The sequence below is a fragment of the Phalaenopsis equestris genome, unplaced genomic scaffold (assembly GCF_001263595.1).
Source record: "Phalaenopsis equestris unplaced genomic scaffold, ASM126359v1 Scaffold000294, whole genome shotgun sequence".
Taxonomy (NCBI): Eukaryota; Viridiplantae; Streptophyta; class Magnoliopsida; order Asparagales; family Orchidaceae; genus Phalaenopsis; species Phalaenopsis equestris.
Window position 1 is genome coordinate 430,382 of NW_018164736.1, and position 17,368 is coordinate 447,749.

Here is a 17,368-nt window from a genome sequence, read left to right on the forward strand (position 1 = left end):
TATAATGCCATATCTTCCAGGTGCTATGAGGCAGAACAAAAACTTGATGACAGGGATAGGCATCCTATCAACAGCAGGGAGACCCATAATCTCTACCCCGTAAGTTACCCCTCTCGAACCACACCCATTTTTAACTCAATCAACTATTTAACTTTATTCATCCGTATAAAATGATTTGAGCAGATTGAAATTACCGATGTTGTCGCTGATACGAAAGATAAAGACGAGATTGTTGAGAGCGAGTTTTTTGATACAAGACAGGCCTTTTTGAGTCTTTGCCAAGGAAACCATTACCAGTACGATACGTTAAGAAGGGCCAAGCATTCTTCGATGATGGTGCTGTATCACCTTCATAATCCGACCGCGCCTGCATTTGTGACGACTTGCAATGTGTGTTACCATGACATTGAAACCGGCCAGGGATGGCGGTGCGAGGTTTGCCCAGATTTTGATGTATGCAATTCATGTTATCAAAGAGATGGTTCTATTGATCATCCTCATAAGCTAACGAATCATCCTTCCAATGCTGATCGCGACGCGCAAAGTCAAGAAGCTAGACAGAAACGAGTACTGCAGGTACGTTGTTTGCACTTCTAAAGACCTTCATGTTTTAGGGAAATTTACATGCATACTACAAAATTCTTATTTGTTTATGTACCTAAACAGCCAAATTTTAATATTTACACTTATAATACCTTGGTGTCATAAACTTATGAATGAAAATGTGTGTTTCTATTTTGAAAAAGATAGTCGTGGTGGTATTTTTGATGTGATGTTAAAGATTTGAGGGGTATTCATGTAAATATGAATTTTTTAAGAGTTAGATATCTAAATACATAAATAATTGTGTGGTATGTTATCTCCTATGAACTATTCATATAATCATCATCATCCATCTTCTAAGTGGATGTTCCACCATCTATCATAAATGCTCAAACTGACCGAGCCTTTTTTTTTATTTTATTTTACATTATATGATGATGTGTATGTCAGACGGAACCTTAAATTTGTTGATTTCCTGTTATACATTTGTTAGTTTTTTTGGGGCATTTGCATAGCACATAATTCTTATATATTTACATATATCACACCTAAACTTTTATCTTTACACGCATAGCACTAAAATTTTTAATATCACATGAATAATAGTGTTATTATCATTTTTTTAGACCGAAACTCATATTTTCATGCATACGTTTAAAACATCAAAGTGCTGTGTTTGTACATATGAAAGTTTAGCTAGAAGATATGTAAATACATAAGAATTGCGTGCTACCGCTACTCAGGAGTAAATTTCCCTTTTTTTTTTTTTTTTGATATGTATTTATATATCCAACACCTTTACATTCATATTTACAGTCATATCACTCAAATACTCAACATCATTTCAAAAACATCACCATCATTGTCTTTTTAATAGTGAAATACACATTTTCATGCTTTGTTTTCTGTTTAAGTGTAAATATCAAACTTTGGGTGTTAGACATGTAAATACATAAGAATTGTTTGGTATGAATGTAAATTTTCCTACTTTTCCTTGCTTCCTAGAACCATTCATCATATCAATTGTGGAGTAACTTTCTTCTCATGTAACTCGTGACTCACGCAGCTACGGAAAATGCTCGATCTTCTGGTTCATGCTTCTCAATGCCGTTTCCCGCATTGTCAATATCCCAATTGCCGCCGAGTCAAAGGACTTTTTCGCCATGGCATAAACTGTAAAATTCGTGCTTCAGGAGGTTGTGTGCTCTGCAAGAAGATGTGGTATGTGTTGCAACTTCATGCCAGGGCCTGCAAGGAATCAGAATGCCATGTTCCTCGCTGCAAGTAAGCTCACTCATCTCCTAAATATAAAATTTTGTTTGCAGAAATTCATTTTCCTACTTTTTAATGATTTTATATTAGTGAAGTGTCATAATAGTCCTTTGACATTGGTCCCTATAGTGATTACTAGGAATTATTTCAACTCATATTAAGAAAGGCTCGGGACTAAATTAATACTTTTATAAACTCTGGGACTAAAATAGCTTCATTTCAAACAATCAGGGGACCATCATTTTTGGCATTTATAAACTCAATTCTGTATTGATTATGCTTCGCATTTAGGGATTTGAAAGAGCATCTTAAGAGGCTGCAGCAGCAGTCGGAGTCGAGGCGGCGGGCGGCAGTGATGGAAATGATGAGACAGCGAGCAGCGGAGTTGCAGGGAACGGACGAATAACTGTACAGTTTGATATTTTATAGACAAAATACAGAGAGAGAGAGAGAGCGAGGACGAAGCTCTGCTTTCTTCCAGAAGGAAAGAAGTTGATGGAATGGGAAAGATGAGAGCTGCAGCTTTCTCATCTGGGATTTCTGTGGATTCTAACCCATTCTATACCAACCTTGCAAAGCAAAAAGGGAAGAACTTTCGGGTTTAATTGTTCGAATCGCGGAGGGATGAGATTTGCAATTCTTTGATTTATCAGGCATGGCATTGCATTGCATTGCCTCCACTTAATAGGGTAGCATTTGTAATATAAAAAAATTGTTTTTTTTATTTTTTGTAATTTTGTATTTTGGTAGTGAGCCCTGTAATTTCTTTTTGTTGTTCATCTGTCATTTCATGATTTAGGAAGGGAATGAAGGGGGAAGACAGCCTGTAGTTATTTTATGCTGTCCCTTTTTTTTTTGTAGAATGATTTCCCATTAAATGATAAAATAAAATATGCTGTTTTGCTATTTTAGATCATTATAAACTCTTATTCTCTCTTTAGCTTTTATTTTTATTTATGTGAATGATAGTTAATTTTAGGTGCAATTACATCCAGACCACCCAAATTTTTATTATTTACAAATCAACCGCCCTCTTTCATCCATTTTTCAAGTTCTCACTCAAATATCAAAATTTCCCCATACCCATAATTTTCATTTTTATCAAATTCTCAACAGTTTGATTGTGGCTCGCATAAATATATCTGTTCGGCAGTGGTTAATTTGTAAATATTATTATTTAAGGCGATCTGCATGTAATTATCCCTTAATTTTTATCTTAGGAGAAGCTATTTACATGCATGTAACACAATTTTTATGTATTTACATATCTCTAACCTAAATTTTCATATTTACATTGCACATTGGTGTTTTAAACCTATACATGAAAAAATTGTATATTTCACTTTTAAATAGTCATAATAGTGTTTATTTCTTATGTGATATTAAGGATTCTAGTGCTATGTGAGTAAATATGAAAGGTTAGGTGTGTGATGTGTAAATATATAAGAACTGCGTGTTATATATGTAAATGCCCCCCAAGCAAAGAGGAGTTTAGAACAGTGAGGAAAATTATGCAAAGAGATTGATGCAAGACAAATAAGAAGAGCCTCCCACTAGATCAATCACTAAGGATCAAATTCACAACAATTGATTAATTTCATGACAAAAAAATGTTAAAGAAAAATATTTGGAGCCATAGAAGCCAACAAGAAATAAGGGCATAAGATGAGTGACAGGAGTCTGATCTTTTGGGGTTGGCTATGGTCATCTGTTCTTTTACTTTAATTATGGATGCTCTTACAGGGTATTTACATGAGGATGTTACTTGGTATATACTTTTTGTTGTTGATATCCTTCTTGTGCATGAGACTAGAGGGTGTTTGGCTACTAGTAAGATTTAAGTTAAATGGGATTTATTAAATTCGGTAAATCCGGATTTATTAAATCTAAATATTATTAAATTTGAAATAATGTTTGGTTTAGTTAAGGTTAAATCTATTTGATATGTATGAGTTGTTTGGTACGTGATTTACGTAGGATTTAAGCTAAATCGTGTCAAAAGATGAAAAATGTCTCCGTAAATCCTACAGGTTTTTAAATCTCGTTTCTGCTACATTTTTCCTTATATCTGGGATTACCCAAATCCCATAGGAAGCAAGATTTAGAGGATTTATTTACGAGATTTATAGAATTTAAAGTTTGCGGGATAAATTAAGGTACTTAACATAATCTATTTGAGGTGTTTGGCTCAATTAAGATTAAATCCAGTTAAATTCATTTCAGATGTTTAATATAAATCTATTTAAAATATTTTTTTCCTGCACTCAATCCATTAAATCTAAGTAATAAGTTGATTTAGTAAATCCGAATTTAATAAATGGAACAACCAAAATTGGATTGAACTTAACGACGGATTATCTAATTTTTTTTTGTGTTTGACTAGATTTTAGTTAAATCTGGCTTACATTCTATTAAAAAGATCATACCAAACACCCTCATAATTTATGGAGGTCGACATTGGAGTTCAATGGCCTTCATGCAAGTAGATCTTGATTTGAATATATGATATCTAATTTTTTTTTTTTGTTTTTGACTAGATTTTAGTTAAATCTAGCTTACATTCTATTAAAAAGATCATACCAAACACCCTCATAATTTATGGAGGTCGACATTGGAGTTCAATGGCCTTCATGCAAGTAGATCTTGATTTGAATATATGAAATGTAATTTTAGTGGTAGTAGTTTTGATGACAAAGTTGTAACTACGGGTGATTAAACCATTAAAAATGTGTGAACTTTTTAGATATCTCGGGTCTCTCGTTCAAAGTTTAGGTGGTATAGATGGGGATGTGATTAGTAGATTTCAAGTTGGTTGGTTGAAGTGGAGAAATGCATTTGGTCTATTGTGTGATAGAAAATATTGCTTCGACTTAAAGGAAAATTTTATAAGAAGCTGGTGAGACCTGCAATGTTCTATGGAGTTTGTCTTTAGATTAAGTGATTGTTCAGTTGAAAGCGGGAATTAGTTTGAATTGGTTTTAATAAATCCTGCAAATTTGGAATTATCAAATCCAGAGGTATGTGTCAAATCCAAAATAGGATTTAGTTCAAAGAGCAATAATCGTTTCGAAATTGATTCTAAGTTTGACTCACACATGAAACTCGAGTTAAAATGAACATCTCAAAAAATGAGCCAAAATTTTGGATCAAATTTATTTGAAACCTACATATCAAATTTATTTAGAATCTACATCATCTCTGCTCGAATTTGTTTCGTTCAACATATCTTAGTAATGTTATTTATGTTGAAAATCATTAAACTGTCAAATATTGACTCGTAATTGATTAAGGCGTCTCCTTCTAATATGCATTCCACTGTAGCTACACTAGCCCTATATATATATATATATATATATATATATATACACACATATTAATTTGGGTATTAAAATTGCGGATGAGAATGTTGATTAGCATTAAGATGATGATGATATTGATATGATTGGGGAGTTAATTACTGTGTAGTTGTGCTAATACGTTAATGTTGTCTTTGATAATGAATGATTTGACTATCATTTTGGTAGGAATGAATGGTAGATCAATTCAATAATTTCTTGAATTATATAATATAGCGGTTATTTTTTATAAACACTCATTTATTTATATATTATTGTCCGGCTTTATTTTTCTGCATAATCTTTCACTTATATATTATTGTCGGGTTAAATTTAGAGTTCCAAATAACTAATCTAAGCCTCTAATAATCGTTTAAGTGTTTGATTTGAGCTTTATTAGACTCGGATATGATCAAATTTGGTATTATTTGGTTCATCTCGTTGAGGTGGTCAGTTTAACTATAAGTTTGCACAAATTCGAGCTCTGCATGATTTTTGGTCTAACATAAAACTTTTCTGCTAAAACAATATCTCGAGTTTCATGCCAAATACCTCATGTTTATGACAAATGATGATTTACTTGATGACTAATCAACAACACATTTCTTTTAACCAAACATCATTATCATGTAGCTTAATAAGACATTAAATTCATTAAATTTTGAAAAAAAAAAAACTCTAGTTTAATTTATTATGACTTATAATCATAATATTTAGATAATAAAGTGGAACTTTCATTGAAAAGATTTATATTAATCCCCTTCATGATGGGGATGGTTCTAATTTCTTAATTTTAAGGTTTTATAGAATCTTTTTTAATATTTAATATTTCATAGTTTCCATGTTTTGTTGACCTAAAACAATTTTATATAACAAAATTATATGAGATAAATGATCATGAATAATTATTAATCAATTTCTAATAAATTCGAAAATATAATTTGTCAAGAGAATATAGTTTCATGCTTTTGAAGAAAATATCTTTTTCCACTAAAGAGCAACAAAAGCATGATCTTGGGTAGTAGTAATTTGAGAGAGAATAAATATAAAAAATGCTTAGCACTAAGATGCCTAAGACCAAGATGATTTTTTATCTTATTAAAAACACTTATTAATATTAATTATTTGAAGTCAATATATGCCTCTTTTGTTAATGGAAATTAGGCTCAATATTATTTAAAAAGACTAATTTTGTTCAATATAATTAAAATATGAAAAATTCATGCATACCCCAACCAAAGTGTTGCTCAGTCAAATCTTAACACCAAAAGAAATTAAAGCCCGTGTTGAACTCCATCAATAACTCCCACTAGCCATCATGGTTTGGCATTGAAACACCATATATACCTTTAGCAAAAAAATAGATGTGTATTTAAAAAAGTCCTCAGCTACCCTCATGTGTCTATTTATTCGATGACCGTCTACCGGCAAATTGGTTAGAGGGGGATTCGAACCCGTGACCTGAGGGGAATCACAATCTTCAAGGAGGCTGCTCTATAAACAGGTCTGGCGACACTATTTATATATATATATATATATATATATATAAAGGAATTCACATGCATACCGTTAAATTCTTATGAAATTACATATCTAACTCCCAAACTTAAATTTTTATTTACAAGCCACTTTATGTATGCATGAAAATATGTATTTCACTTTTAAAAAGTTTAGATAATAATATTTGCTTGATATGAAAAATATGAATATTATAAATGCAAAAAGGAAGGTTGGGGTATTTTATATATAATGAGAGTGAAAGAGAGATGGAGGGATACAGGCAGGAAAGGCAGAAGATCTGCATCACACCATCTTCTCCCCTCATCTCCTCTTCTCCCTTTCCCTCTCTCTCAATATCTCTCCCATCCTCTAAGTCCATCCCATTATCTTGCTCTCACTCTCTCTGAGTGAGAAACTGATAATGAGAGAGAATGAGAGAAAGAGAATAAGAGAGAATGAGCTCTAATAAAAAATAATAATGAAATAGAAAATTCCACTTTGGTCCATCCAAACCTTTCAAATGGAAGTAATAATAGCTTCTTTATTTGTAATTTATTTATTTTATTTATTGGTAATTAAGTAGTGGAATCAATGGTGGAATCTTTTGAGTGGTTCATGTCTCCATCAATAATCTAAAACTCAATTTTGATTTTGATTCCAATAGTGTTTGTGATCTGGAGTTTAGTATCTATCACTTCTTTATATAGTGGAAAACATTAGAAAAGCATATTCCATGCAAGCAATAGTTTTCATTTATTAAAATTGTGGTTTGATTTGTAATAAATGTATTACTTATTGGTGTTCTTAAGGGTACATTTCTAATATTATTTGCTGATATTTATTAATAAATATAATTAAGTTTTATTCAAACTAAATAAATTAAAATTTAATTAATTTCTTTTTTAGTTTTTGGCCAAACTCTAGACGATGGTAAGAAAACGATGAAAAGAAATAAAAATTAAAAATAGCAATCAATGAAAAGAATCTGTCAATTGAATTATGGAGAAAATGTGGAAATTAATAATTATAAAATTATTAAAAAAATAAAATAATAAACTTAATTATACTTTATTAGCATGCGCATGCAGTGACATCTTCTTTCACCTCACTTCTGTCTCTATTATTTTTAGCTCTTCACCTTTTTATAGTGAATAAAGAGTACGTACTAAACTTAGAAATCGAACCATTAATTAATTTTGGCAGCGTTACATACATCCCCTACAATTATAATTAAAAAAAATGATCGGAGGCTATTACACGAGCCTCCAACCACTCTTAATGTGTCTAACAATTCGAGTACCAGCTCCTTATAGTTCACGTCGCCAGTTGGGATTCAAACCCCCAACTTGAGGGGTCTTATAACGAGGATGCCAACAAACAAGATCGATTTATCAAGCCAAAGAGCTACCGAGTGATGTGCTTATATATGTAAAATACATGAACACAATCTCCATTAAGGCAAGGACAATATATTATATCATATTCCCTGTAAAAAGGGAGAGCAGTTTTTTCTGAACAAAGAAAATGCACCAGTCGTTTCTCTATTCATTATTAGTTTCTCTTATTTCTTACACTATATTCTTTGCGGATGTGATGCACAGATAAATCAAGATTCAACAAGCATGAAGTTATATTATTATTATTATTATTATTATTATTATTATTATTATTATTATTATTATTAAGTTTTGCTACCATGTAAACTTCCCTTTCCTCCCATTAAATTTTTTTTTATAATAATTAAATCAAAAGTGCTGCTGCCCACTTTAAAATGCCGGAAAAGAAGACAAAAGCAAAAAGGAGTTTCCTTGCATTTAATGTTAGTGTAAATTGTCAAATAAAACCTCTTAAAAACTCCAAAATACAAACAATCCTTCTATTAAAAGTGCAAATAACTAAGTTTGAACTGCCTAACTGTCTATCAAGTCAACCGTTATCTTAAACAAATACTTTAAATTATCTTTCCAAACTATAGTAATGTTATCTATGTAAATACATTAGAATTGGCACGTTTGTCTGTAAATGCCCATTATTGTTGTCTAATTGCGGATGTATGAGCTATATTATAAACCCTAAATCATATGAGATAACTTCAAATAAAATAAATAAAAAACAATGCGTGTAAATAACTTTAGTCAATATAATTTAATAATAATAGCTATTTGTGCATACGCATAGGCTTACATACATTTATCCTCTTCAGCTCCACATCAGCATGTTTTGATTATATGAGTTTAAAACATTTTATGATTTTATGGAAGATTTGCATACATACCTCTTATTTCCTTCCTATTTACATGTTCAGCCGCATGTCAATCCAAAATTGACTTTTTTTAAGCAACACGAAAATTAAAATACTAAATGAATCTTATGAGCTTAATGGATCGAGTCAACCAGTTGTACATTCAATGGTCTTACACCAACTCTTTCGATATCGTATTCATTAGCTGTGCCTTTGGAATTGACAAGCTTCGGAGTAAGCACTTTAGCAATTTTATGTGTTTCTCAAAGCAAGTCTATCCAATCTTAATCTTCAAACTAGTTCTTCTGGTAAAAATCCCTACACTACTCGAGTTGTTTGATAACTTGGCTACATTAATGAGCTCAACGAGCAATTTTCCTGATAACTACTTGGCTACATTAATGAGCTCAACGAGCAATTTTCCAAGACAAAATAATGATAAGTGTAGTTTGTCAACGTACATATCAACAAGTATTAACAACATGACAATACACACCAGTTGTATTGTCGAGAATAAGTCTGCTCAGGCTCCGTACTACATAGCCAATAAACTAGTTTTATAGTTTTACACCACTCAAAGCAATAAAATAAAAATAAAAAATAACACTTATCTTAACTTGTTTAGTCACTGCACAAAGTTGTTATAAAATATCAATATTAAATTTTTAGAAAGCCGGACTCCTCGCAGTTGTCAAGATTCTCGCCGTCATTTCTTGTAATTTCGGGGCATTTACACACATAACACCAAATTCTTATGTATTCACACATACATTACCCAACTATGTTATCTCACATCAAAAATATCATCATTTTATTTCAAGATGTCACCTTTAGTGCGAAGGTAAGGCAGCATGTATCTAAAAATTGAACTTTATGTATTAAATAGGATATTTATATGATTATCATCATTATTTTCTCCCTATTGTTCTCATAACATAAAAATATCAATTAAAGAGTACCCTAAACCCTATAAATAGCCGGCGAGGCAGAGCCACCACGAATAAGTAATGGAAGTGCGAGGAGAGAGATCCAAGCCGTCGATTATATGGGCTGCGAGAAGCCTGTTCATGCACGCCGATCACGCCGACTGCTGGCTGATGGGCCTGGGCTTCATCGGCTCCGTCGGGGACGGCCTTACTTTGCCCATTTCGATCGTCGTCTTCTACAAAATGGTAAACGCTCTAGGTGCAGGCCCATCCTCGCCGGACTTCGAACACGGTGTCAACCAGAGTTCCCTCCAATTCGTCTATGTCGCTGCCGGCGGCTTTCTCTTCGCCTTTCTCGGTCAGTTCATATATTTACATATATAAAGATTGAATTTTTAAAAAAAAATTTAATTTTTTTTAGATGAATTTAAGAAGAAATTTTTTTTGAGCAGAGGGGTACTGTTGGACGAGGACGGGGGAGAGGCAGGCGAGGAGGATGCGAGGCAGATATTTGAAGGCTGTGCTGAGGCAAGAAGTGGGATATTTTGACCTGAAGAAGGATGGGTCAACGGCCGAAGTGGTCAACTGTGTCTCTACCGATTCTTTTGTTATCCAGGACGTGCTTAGTGAGAAGGCACGAACACCCTCAAATTATTTTACTTAACAAAACAGGAAAGATTTACATGCATACCCAGTCAATTTTACATATCTAACGGCAACGCTTCCATTTTTATATGCATGTTTATTTTAAAAAATTAAAATTGTGATATTTTTCATGTGATATGAAAATTTTGAATGGTATTAATGTAAAAATAAAAATTTTGGTTCTAGATATGTAAATACATAGGAATTAGGTGGTATCTATGTAATTGCGCCAATATATATATATATAAGAGAATATTTTCTTAGAAATAATAAATTACACTCAACTTACACTAAATATAATTGCTGTAAAATTTATGTTCATTCGATCCGGATTAAAATATTCATGAAATTCAATCCTTTTTTGGCTTTTAATTGGTTCAATGTATTCTAATGATCTAATCAAAACGAGTCTGATAGAACACATGTTTATATTTACATTAAGATAAATATAAATTTATAATAATTAGTCAACCCTTATATTACATTTATCTTAAACATAATTTAATATTTTCTAAATTCAGCTAGATATATTCTATCAAAACTCGATCCGCATAACTTTTAATTGTAGTTTTAAATACTGACAGTGCTTTTGAAGTTTTAAATTTCTTACCTTTTCTTTTTCCTCTTAAAATAAAAAAAGGTACCAAATTTCATAATGAACACCGCTACCTTCGTGAGCAGCTACATCGCCGCCTTCCTCCTGCAATGGCGACTAACCCTAATCGCCTTCCCCACCGTCCTCCTGCTAATCATCCCCGGTTTAATATACGGCCGCGTCCTGCTCACCCTATCCCGCCAAATCCATGTCCAATACAACAAAGCCGGCCTGATCGCCGAGCAAGCAATCTCCTCCGTCCGAACAGTCTACTCATGCGTTACCGAACCCACCACGATATCCTCCTTCTCCTCCGCTCTAAACTCCTCCGTTCGCCTCGGAATCCGACAAGCCCTCGCCAAAGGTCTCGCCTTTGGAAGCAATGGCGTAACTTTCTCCATCTGGGCTCTCATGGCTTGGTACGGCGGCCGTCTCGTTATCCTCCACGATGTAAAAGGTGGATCCATCTTCGCCGCCGGATCTTCCGTTATCAACGGCGGGCTCGCCCTCGGTCTGGGACTGTCGAATGTTAAGTATTTGGGAGAGGGGATTGCGGCGGCAGAGCGTATAAAGGAGGTTATGGATAGGAAGCCAGCGATCGATTCGGAGAGCGATGAAGGGGAGGAGGTGAGGGAAGTGAGAGGTGAGGTGGAGTTTAAAAAAGTGAGATTTTGGTATCCGGCGAGGCCTGAAGTTGAGGTTTTTAGAGGGTTTAGTTTGAGGGTAGAGGCGGGGAGGACGGCGGCTCTGGTGGGGGGTAGCGGGTCGGGGAAGTCGACGGCGGTGGCGCTGCTGCAGAGGTTTTACGATCCGACCGGCGGTGGGATTGTGGTGGATGGAGTGGATATAAGGAGGCTGAAGGTGAAGTGGTTGAGGGGGATAATGGGAATGGTGAGTCAGGAGCCATTGTTGTTTGATATGAGCATTAAGGAGAATGTGTTGTTTGGGAAGGAGGAGGGGAGTTTGGAGGATGTGGTGGAGGCGGCAAAGAAGGCTAATGCGCATGGGTTCATTTACCAGTTGCCTATGGGATATGATACGCAGGTATTTTCATTTTAAATTTATCTCTTCTTCTTTTTTTTTTTTGTGTGTGGAAAATCTTACTTATTTATTTATATTTAAAATATTCATATTTTAATTTAAATAATATTAACTTATTTTGATAAAGTGTTGTAGAAATAATTATAAAGGATCAAATATTAAATAATATTAATCAGAAAATATTTTGGTAATTTACTTTGTAAAGTATTGGTGTAGAAATTGATGATGAGTTTGTTAATACTTATTCCATAAATATGATATTAAAAAAATAAAATTTACTTATCAGATTATTATTTTGATAACGGAAAAATAAAATTTTATTTTATTATTTACCTATTAAATTCCACCGAGTGACACCAGAGCTGGATTCCTCCATTTCAAAATGAGGCGACAATTTACTGTCATGTCATAAATGATAAAAAATATTTTAATAAATTACTATCATACGTATCAATCAAGAATATTTAATCTATTTAATAATTCCGAAAACATAAAGTCAGAAGTCATATGCTTAACCATACTATTTTAGTGTTAAAAAATCTAACTGCTCGGATTTTCTATCTTTTAATGCTTTCAATAATTGTAACGTGACAAAAGCATATATAATTTTTATGTTTTTAATGAAACGATTAGTCACGTCCATGAGTTATCATTATTATTTCCCTAAAGTACATGACTAATATACAAATGACATACCAATCAGGTAGGCGAGAGAGGCGTCCAACTCTCCGGCGGCCAAAAGCAGCGCATAGCGATCGCGCGCGCTCTCATCCGGCAGCCAAAGATCCTTCTTTTGGACGAAGCCACCAGCGCCCTCGATTCCGAGTCGGAGCGCTTAGTACAGGAAGCCCTTGACGTCGCCGCCGTCGGCCGCACCACCATAGTCATCGCCCATCGCCTCTCCACAATACGAAACGCACATTCCATCGCCTTCGTCGATGCTGGCGAAGTCGTGGAAACGGGATCTCATGAAGAACTCATTGCCGACCCCAACAGTCACTATTCTGCTCTCATTCGAGCGCAGCGGTGCCAGCCGGCCGAGGATCACGAATCTTTGGGCAGGTGAATCAATATCTATATTTTTTTTCTTCTTTTGTGATTCTTTTTTTCATGATGGTCAAATCATCCTCATCAGCCTTTGCAATAATTTGCAAAATGATGGAAGCTGAAACAGTGAACAGTACTGGTATATGATATTTAAGTGACTCCATATAACTAGCATAATTACTGACTAATTACAATTAGTTGACAATAAATTTTGTGAAAACTTGAAAGTGAAAAGTTTTTTTTTTTTTTTTTTTTATTTTAACACGTACATGATTATTTATTATTTGGGCTGTTAATTTAGTTCATTGTTAGCAAATAATTCGTGTTCAGCTCATTTATTCAAATAATTTTTTAAGCTCGAAATTTAAACGAGCTGAATAAGAACAAAAGTTTATTTGCTCGTGTTCTCACGCTTGGCTCAAATTAATATTATAAATTATAATTTTTTTAGTTAATCTATGTTTTTTGAAATTTATTTTTGATATTTGTTTGGTGAATTATTAATACAAACTACTTTTTTAGAAAAACAAAATTATTTTAATTTAATTAAAATAATAATAATAATAAATATTTTATATTCTAACAATTTAATTTCGAGCCAAACACAAACACAAATAAATTTTTCTACTCGAACACATAAACATTGTTCACGAGTCATTTCAAACATGAGTCAATTTCGAACGAGCCGAACAAGAGCCGAACTCGGCTCTTTCAAAGCCTTATTTATTATTATATGCTTATTACATCACAAGGGTAATCATGTAGTAATAATTTGCAAATTTATTAAACCTTAAATAATTAACAATACTTATTAAATTTCTGCTATCTAATCACTAGTTAATTGCATGTACTTAGTTACAGTAGCTAATTACGATCTAATTATTCAGCAGCCGCAGCATGAGCCGGCGATTCTCCATTTCAAGCTCAACCAAATCACTCGGCGAAATGGAAGAATTGAATGAGGGGAATGACAAGTCAGGGCGGAGTCCGTCGCGGTCAGTCCCTTCCCTGCGTCGATTGCTGATGATGAACGCGCCGGAATGGGGACACGCTTTGCTCGGCGGCACTGGAGCTATTCTGTTCGGCGCCGTTCAGCCGGCTTATTCATATGCTCTCAGCAGCATGTTGATGGTTTATTTTATTAAGGATCATGAAGAGATGAAGGAGAAGATTAGGACTTATGCACTTATTTTTGTGGGATTGTCTGTATTCTCTTTTGTGGTTAGTGTGGTGCAGCATTATCATTTGGGAGTCATGGGGGAATGCTTGACTAAAAGGGTGAGGGAAAGGATGCTGGCTAAGATTCTTACTTTTGAGGTGGGTTGGTTTGATCAAGAAGATAATTCTTCCGGCGCTATTTGCTCCCGTTTGGCTAAGGACGCTGCAGTGGTGAGTACACTTAAACTTACTTTCGTAGTTCACAAATTAATTATCTCATAGTTAGGGTGTTTGGGGAAAATGTATGGTGCCCCCAACACATTTTTTTCTTGTTTATTTTTTTAAAAGCTGCAGCTAAAAGTTATGTTTGACAACTAATCTAGGTAAGAGTCACTTTTGGGCGATTGCAGCTTATTAAAAAATAATTGTTAAACTGTTGAAAAATAATTTGATGTTCAAAAAACAACGGTGACATTACAGTTTTTTGAAAAAGTCAAACCGTAGTTAAAAATCTACCACTATACATAGTCATGATAGTGTGAAAATGTAAATTTCAATGACAATTTTTTGAATAAACCAACAAAACGTAGTTTATCCAAATCAATAAAACTGCGGCACACTATCACACTGTCAAAACACTGCCGCCCCAAACGAATCCTAGTCTATAACTGCCCTAAATAGACTTTTAGTCTTAATTATAAATTAATTACCGTGTTTAATTAGGTAATTATTGTAGCAAGACAAAATTTATACATTTAGCACTCATACTAACATGAATAATAAATATTACCTAGTAGATATATAAATAAGATCATCAGAGTAAAATTTTAATAGACACACACATACATAAGAAAGAGTTAAGGGGTATATATGTAAATAATTATTGTTATTTAATATGCAAGGTGCGGTCACTGGTAGGAGATCGAATGTCGCTTATAATCCAAGCACTAACAGCAGTAACAGTGGCGTTCGCGATGGGCGTGATAATCGCATGGCGTCTGGCCATCATCATCATCGCCACACAGCCTCTGATAATCACCTGCTTCTACGCCCGCCGGGTCCTGCTCAAGAACATCTCCGGAAAATCCATCAAATCCCAATCCGAGAGCAGCAAACTGGCCGCCGAAGCCGTCAACAATCTCCGCACCATCACCTCCTTCTCCTCCCAACCCCGCATCCTCCGCCTCTTCAATCTCTCCCAATCCAACCCTCGCCGCCACTCCCTCCGCCAATCCTATCTCGCTGGCTTAGGCCTCGCCCTCTCCCAATCCCTCAACATCTGCACATGGGCCCTCGATTTCTGGTACGGCGGCATCCTTGTCCGACAAGGACTCATTTCCTCCAAAGCCCTCCTTCAAACCTTCGTCATCGTCGTCAGCACCGGCCGCGTCATCGCCGATGCCGGAAGCACCACCACCGATCTCGCCAAAGGATCCCATTCCGTCGCTTCCGTCTTCTCCATCCTCGACCGCTTCTCAGCCATCGAGCCCGATGATCCCGATGGCTGCCACCAACCCAATTCGTCCTTAACCGGATCGATCGAATTCCGCGGCGTCGATTTTGCCTACCCCGCGAGGCCCGACGTCCCGATTCTCCACCGCTTTTCTCTTGCCATTCAAGCCGGGAAATCAACCGCCCTCGTCGGGCCCAGCGGCTCCGGCAAATCCACCATCATATCCCTCGTCGAGCGATTCTATGATGCCACAGCCGGACACATATGCGTGGACGGGAGAGATATCCGATCTTACAACCTCCGTGCATTGCGTCGACAGATCGCGTTGGTCGGACAGGAGCCGGCCATGTTCGCCGGCACGATTCGGGAGAACATAACGTACGGGCTAGACGGAGCGGTGGCAAGCGAAGCGGAGGCTGCGGCGAGAGTCGCCAATGCGCACGATTTTATAAGCGGGTTGAAGGATGGGTACGAGACGTGGTGTGGGGAGAGGGGGATTCAGCTGTCGGGAGGGCAGAAGCAGAGAATAGCGATAGCGAGGGCGGTACTGCGGAATCCGAAGATCTTGTTGTTGGATGAGGCGACAAGCGCTCTGGATGGGAAATCGGAGAATGTGGTGGTGGAGGCGTTGGAGAGGGTTATGGTTGGGAGGACGAGCGTGGTGGTGGCGCATCGGTTGGGTACGGTTAGGAACTGTGACTTGATTGCGGTGATGGATAAGGGGAGATTGGTGGAGAAGGGAAGCCATGCGGCGCTTATGGGGAAGGGGGAAACGGGAATGTATTGGGGATTGGTTAGGCTGCAGCATGGGGGGGAGAGCGGGAAGAAGGGATAAGGTTTTAGGACATTGGAGGAGGAGGAGGATGATGCTTTTTGCTCCGTATATAAATTACATGGGGTGATTTTGTTTGTAATATGTATTATATTTATGCGACTTATGATAATGCATTGTTTGGCGGGAGAAGGTTGGTTGTTTTTTTTTATTATTATTGTTGTGAGTAAGAGGCGCATGCTTTGAAAGTCACCGTTTAAAACAATGGCTAAAAATTTTAAATTGTGTTTTTATTTTCTTTTAAATCGAATAAAAAATTTTAGATAATCAAAATCATCTCATCACCCATGACTTTGTCGAGCAAGGAAATGTGTCTCTTGTTAAACATTTCTCTCTTGTTGCATGACATTAATTGCTCTCTCAAAGTCAGATATGTGATATTCGGTATCAAGATAGAGACTCAGATACCCCCGTTGTAATAGAAATTAATCATTGACCAAATAATATTTACCTGATGTGAAAATCGCTCAATGCCAGCCTTTTTTATTTAAAAAGATTGTCAGCTTAACTCCCAGGCCAACCTCTTTAAGGTAAATGTCATAAAATATTATATTTGTATTGTTATCCCACATTTCAGATGAACTGACATCTTTCGTCTTAATCATTTTATTACTAGCATGAAAAAAATTAATCAACATAAATTTTTACTCAAAAAAATATTTATCACAACTCAAAAAAAAATAGGAATGTTATAGTATCATTACTACTGGTCTTCCACACCAACACATCCACACCACCACCTCACACACCAACATCTCCACACATTAACACATTTACAA

At 35.5% G+C, this 17,368-nt stretch overlaps 2 protein-coding genes across 3 annotated transcripts in view; both read left to right on the forward strand.

Moving 5' to 3' along the window:
• LOC110025186 (histone acetyltransferase HAC1-like) overlaps positions 1-2,681 on the forward strand; it is a 34,947-nt gene extending 32,266 nt beyond the window's left edge. The window contains 4 exon segments of the mRNA XM_020725504.1: positions 21-99; positions 184-576; positions 1,610-1,827; positions 2,107-2,681. Of these exon segments, the coding sequence (XP_020581163.1) occupies positions 21-99; positions 184-576; positions 1,610-1,827; positions 2,107-2,221 (805 nt within the window). The 3' untranslated portion in view covers positions 2,222-2,681.
• Positions 2,682-9,899: 7,218 nt separating this feature from the next.
• Positions 9,900-17,368, forward strand: LOC110025211 (putative multidrug resistance protein). Of its 2 annotated transcripts, none has more exons than XM_020725540.1 (6): positions 9,900-10,176; positions 10,271-10,452; positions 11,104-12,102; positions 12,803-13,161; positions 14,034-14,535; positions 15,207-17,368. In XM_020725540.1, exons 1-6 carry the CDS (start codon positions 9,900-9,902, stop codon positions 16,590-16,592), a joined length of 3,705 nt encoding a protein of 1,234 aa, XP_020581199.1. In that variant the 3' UTR covers positions 16,593-17,368. The 2 variants fall into 2 exon arrangements, with proteins under 2 accessions (XP_020581199.1, XP_020581200.1); XM_020725541.1 differs by having other exon boundaries at positions 14,037-14,535.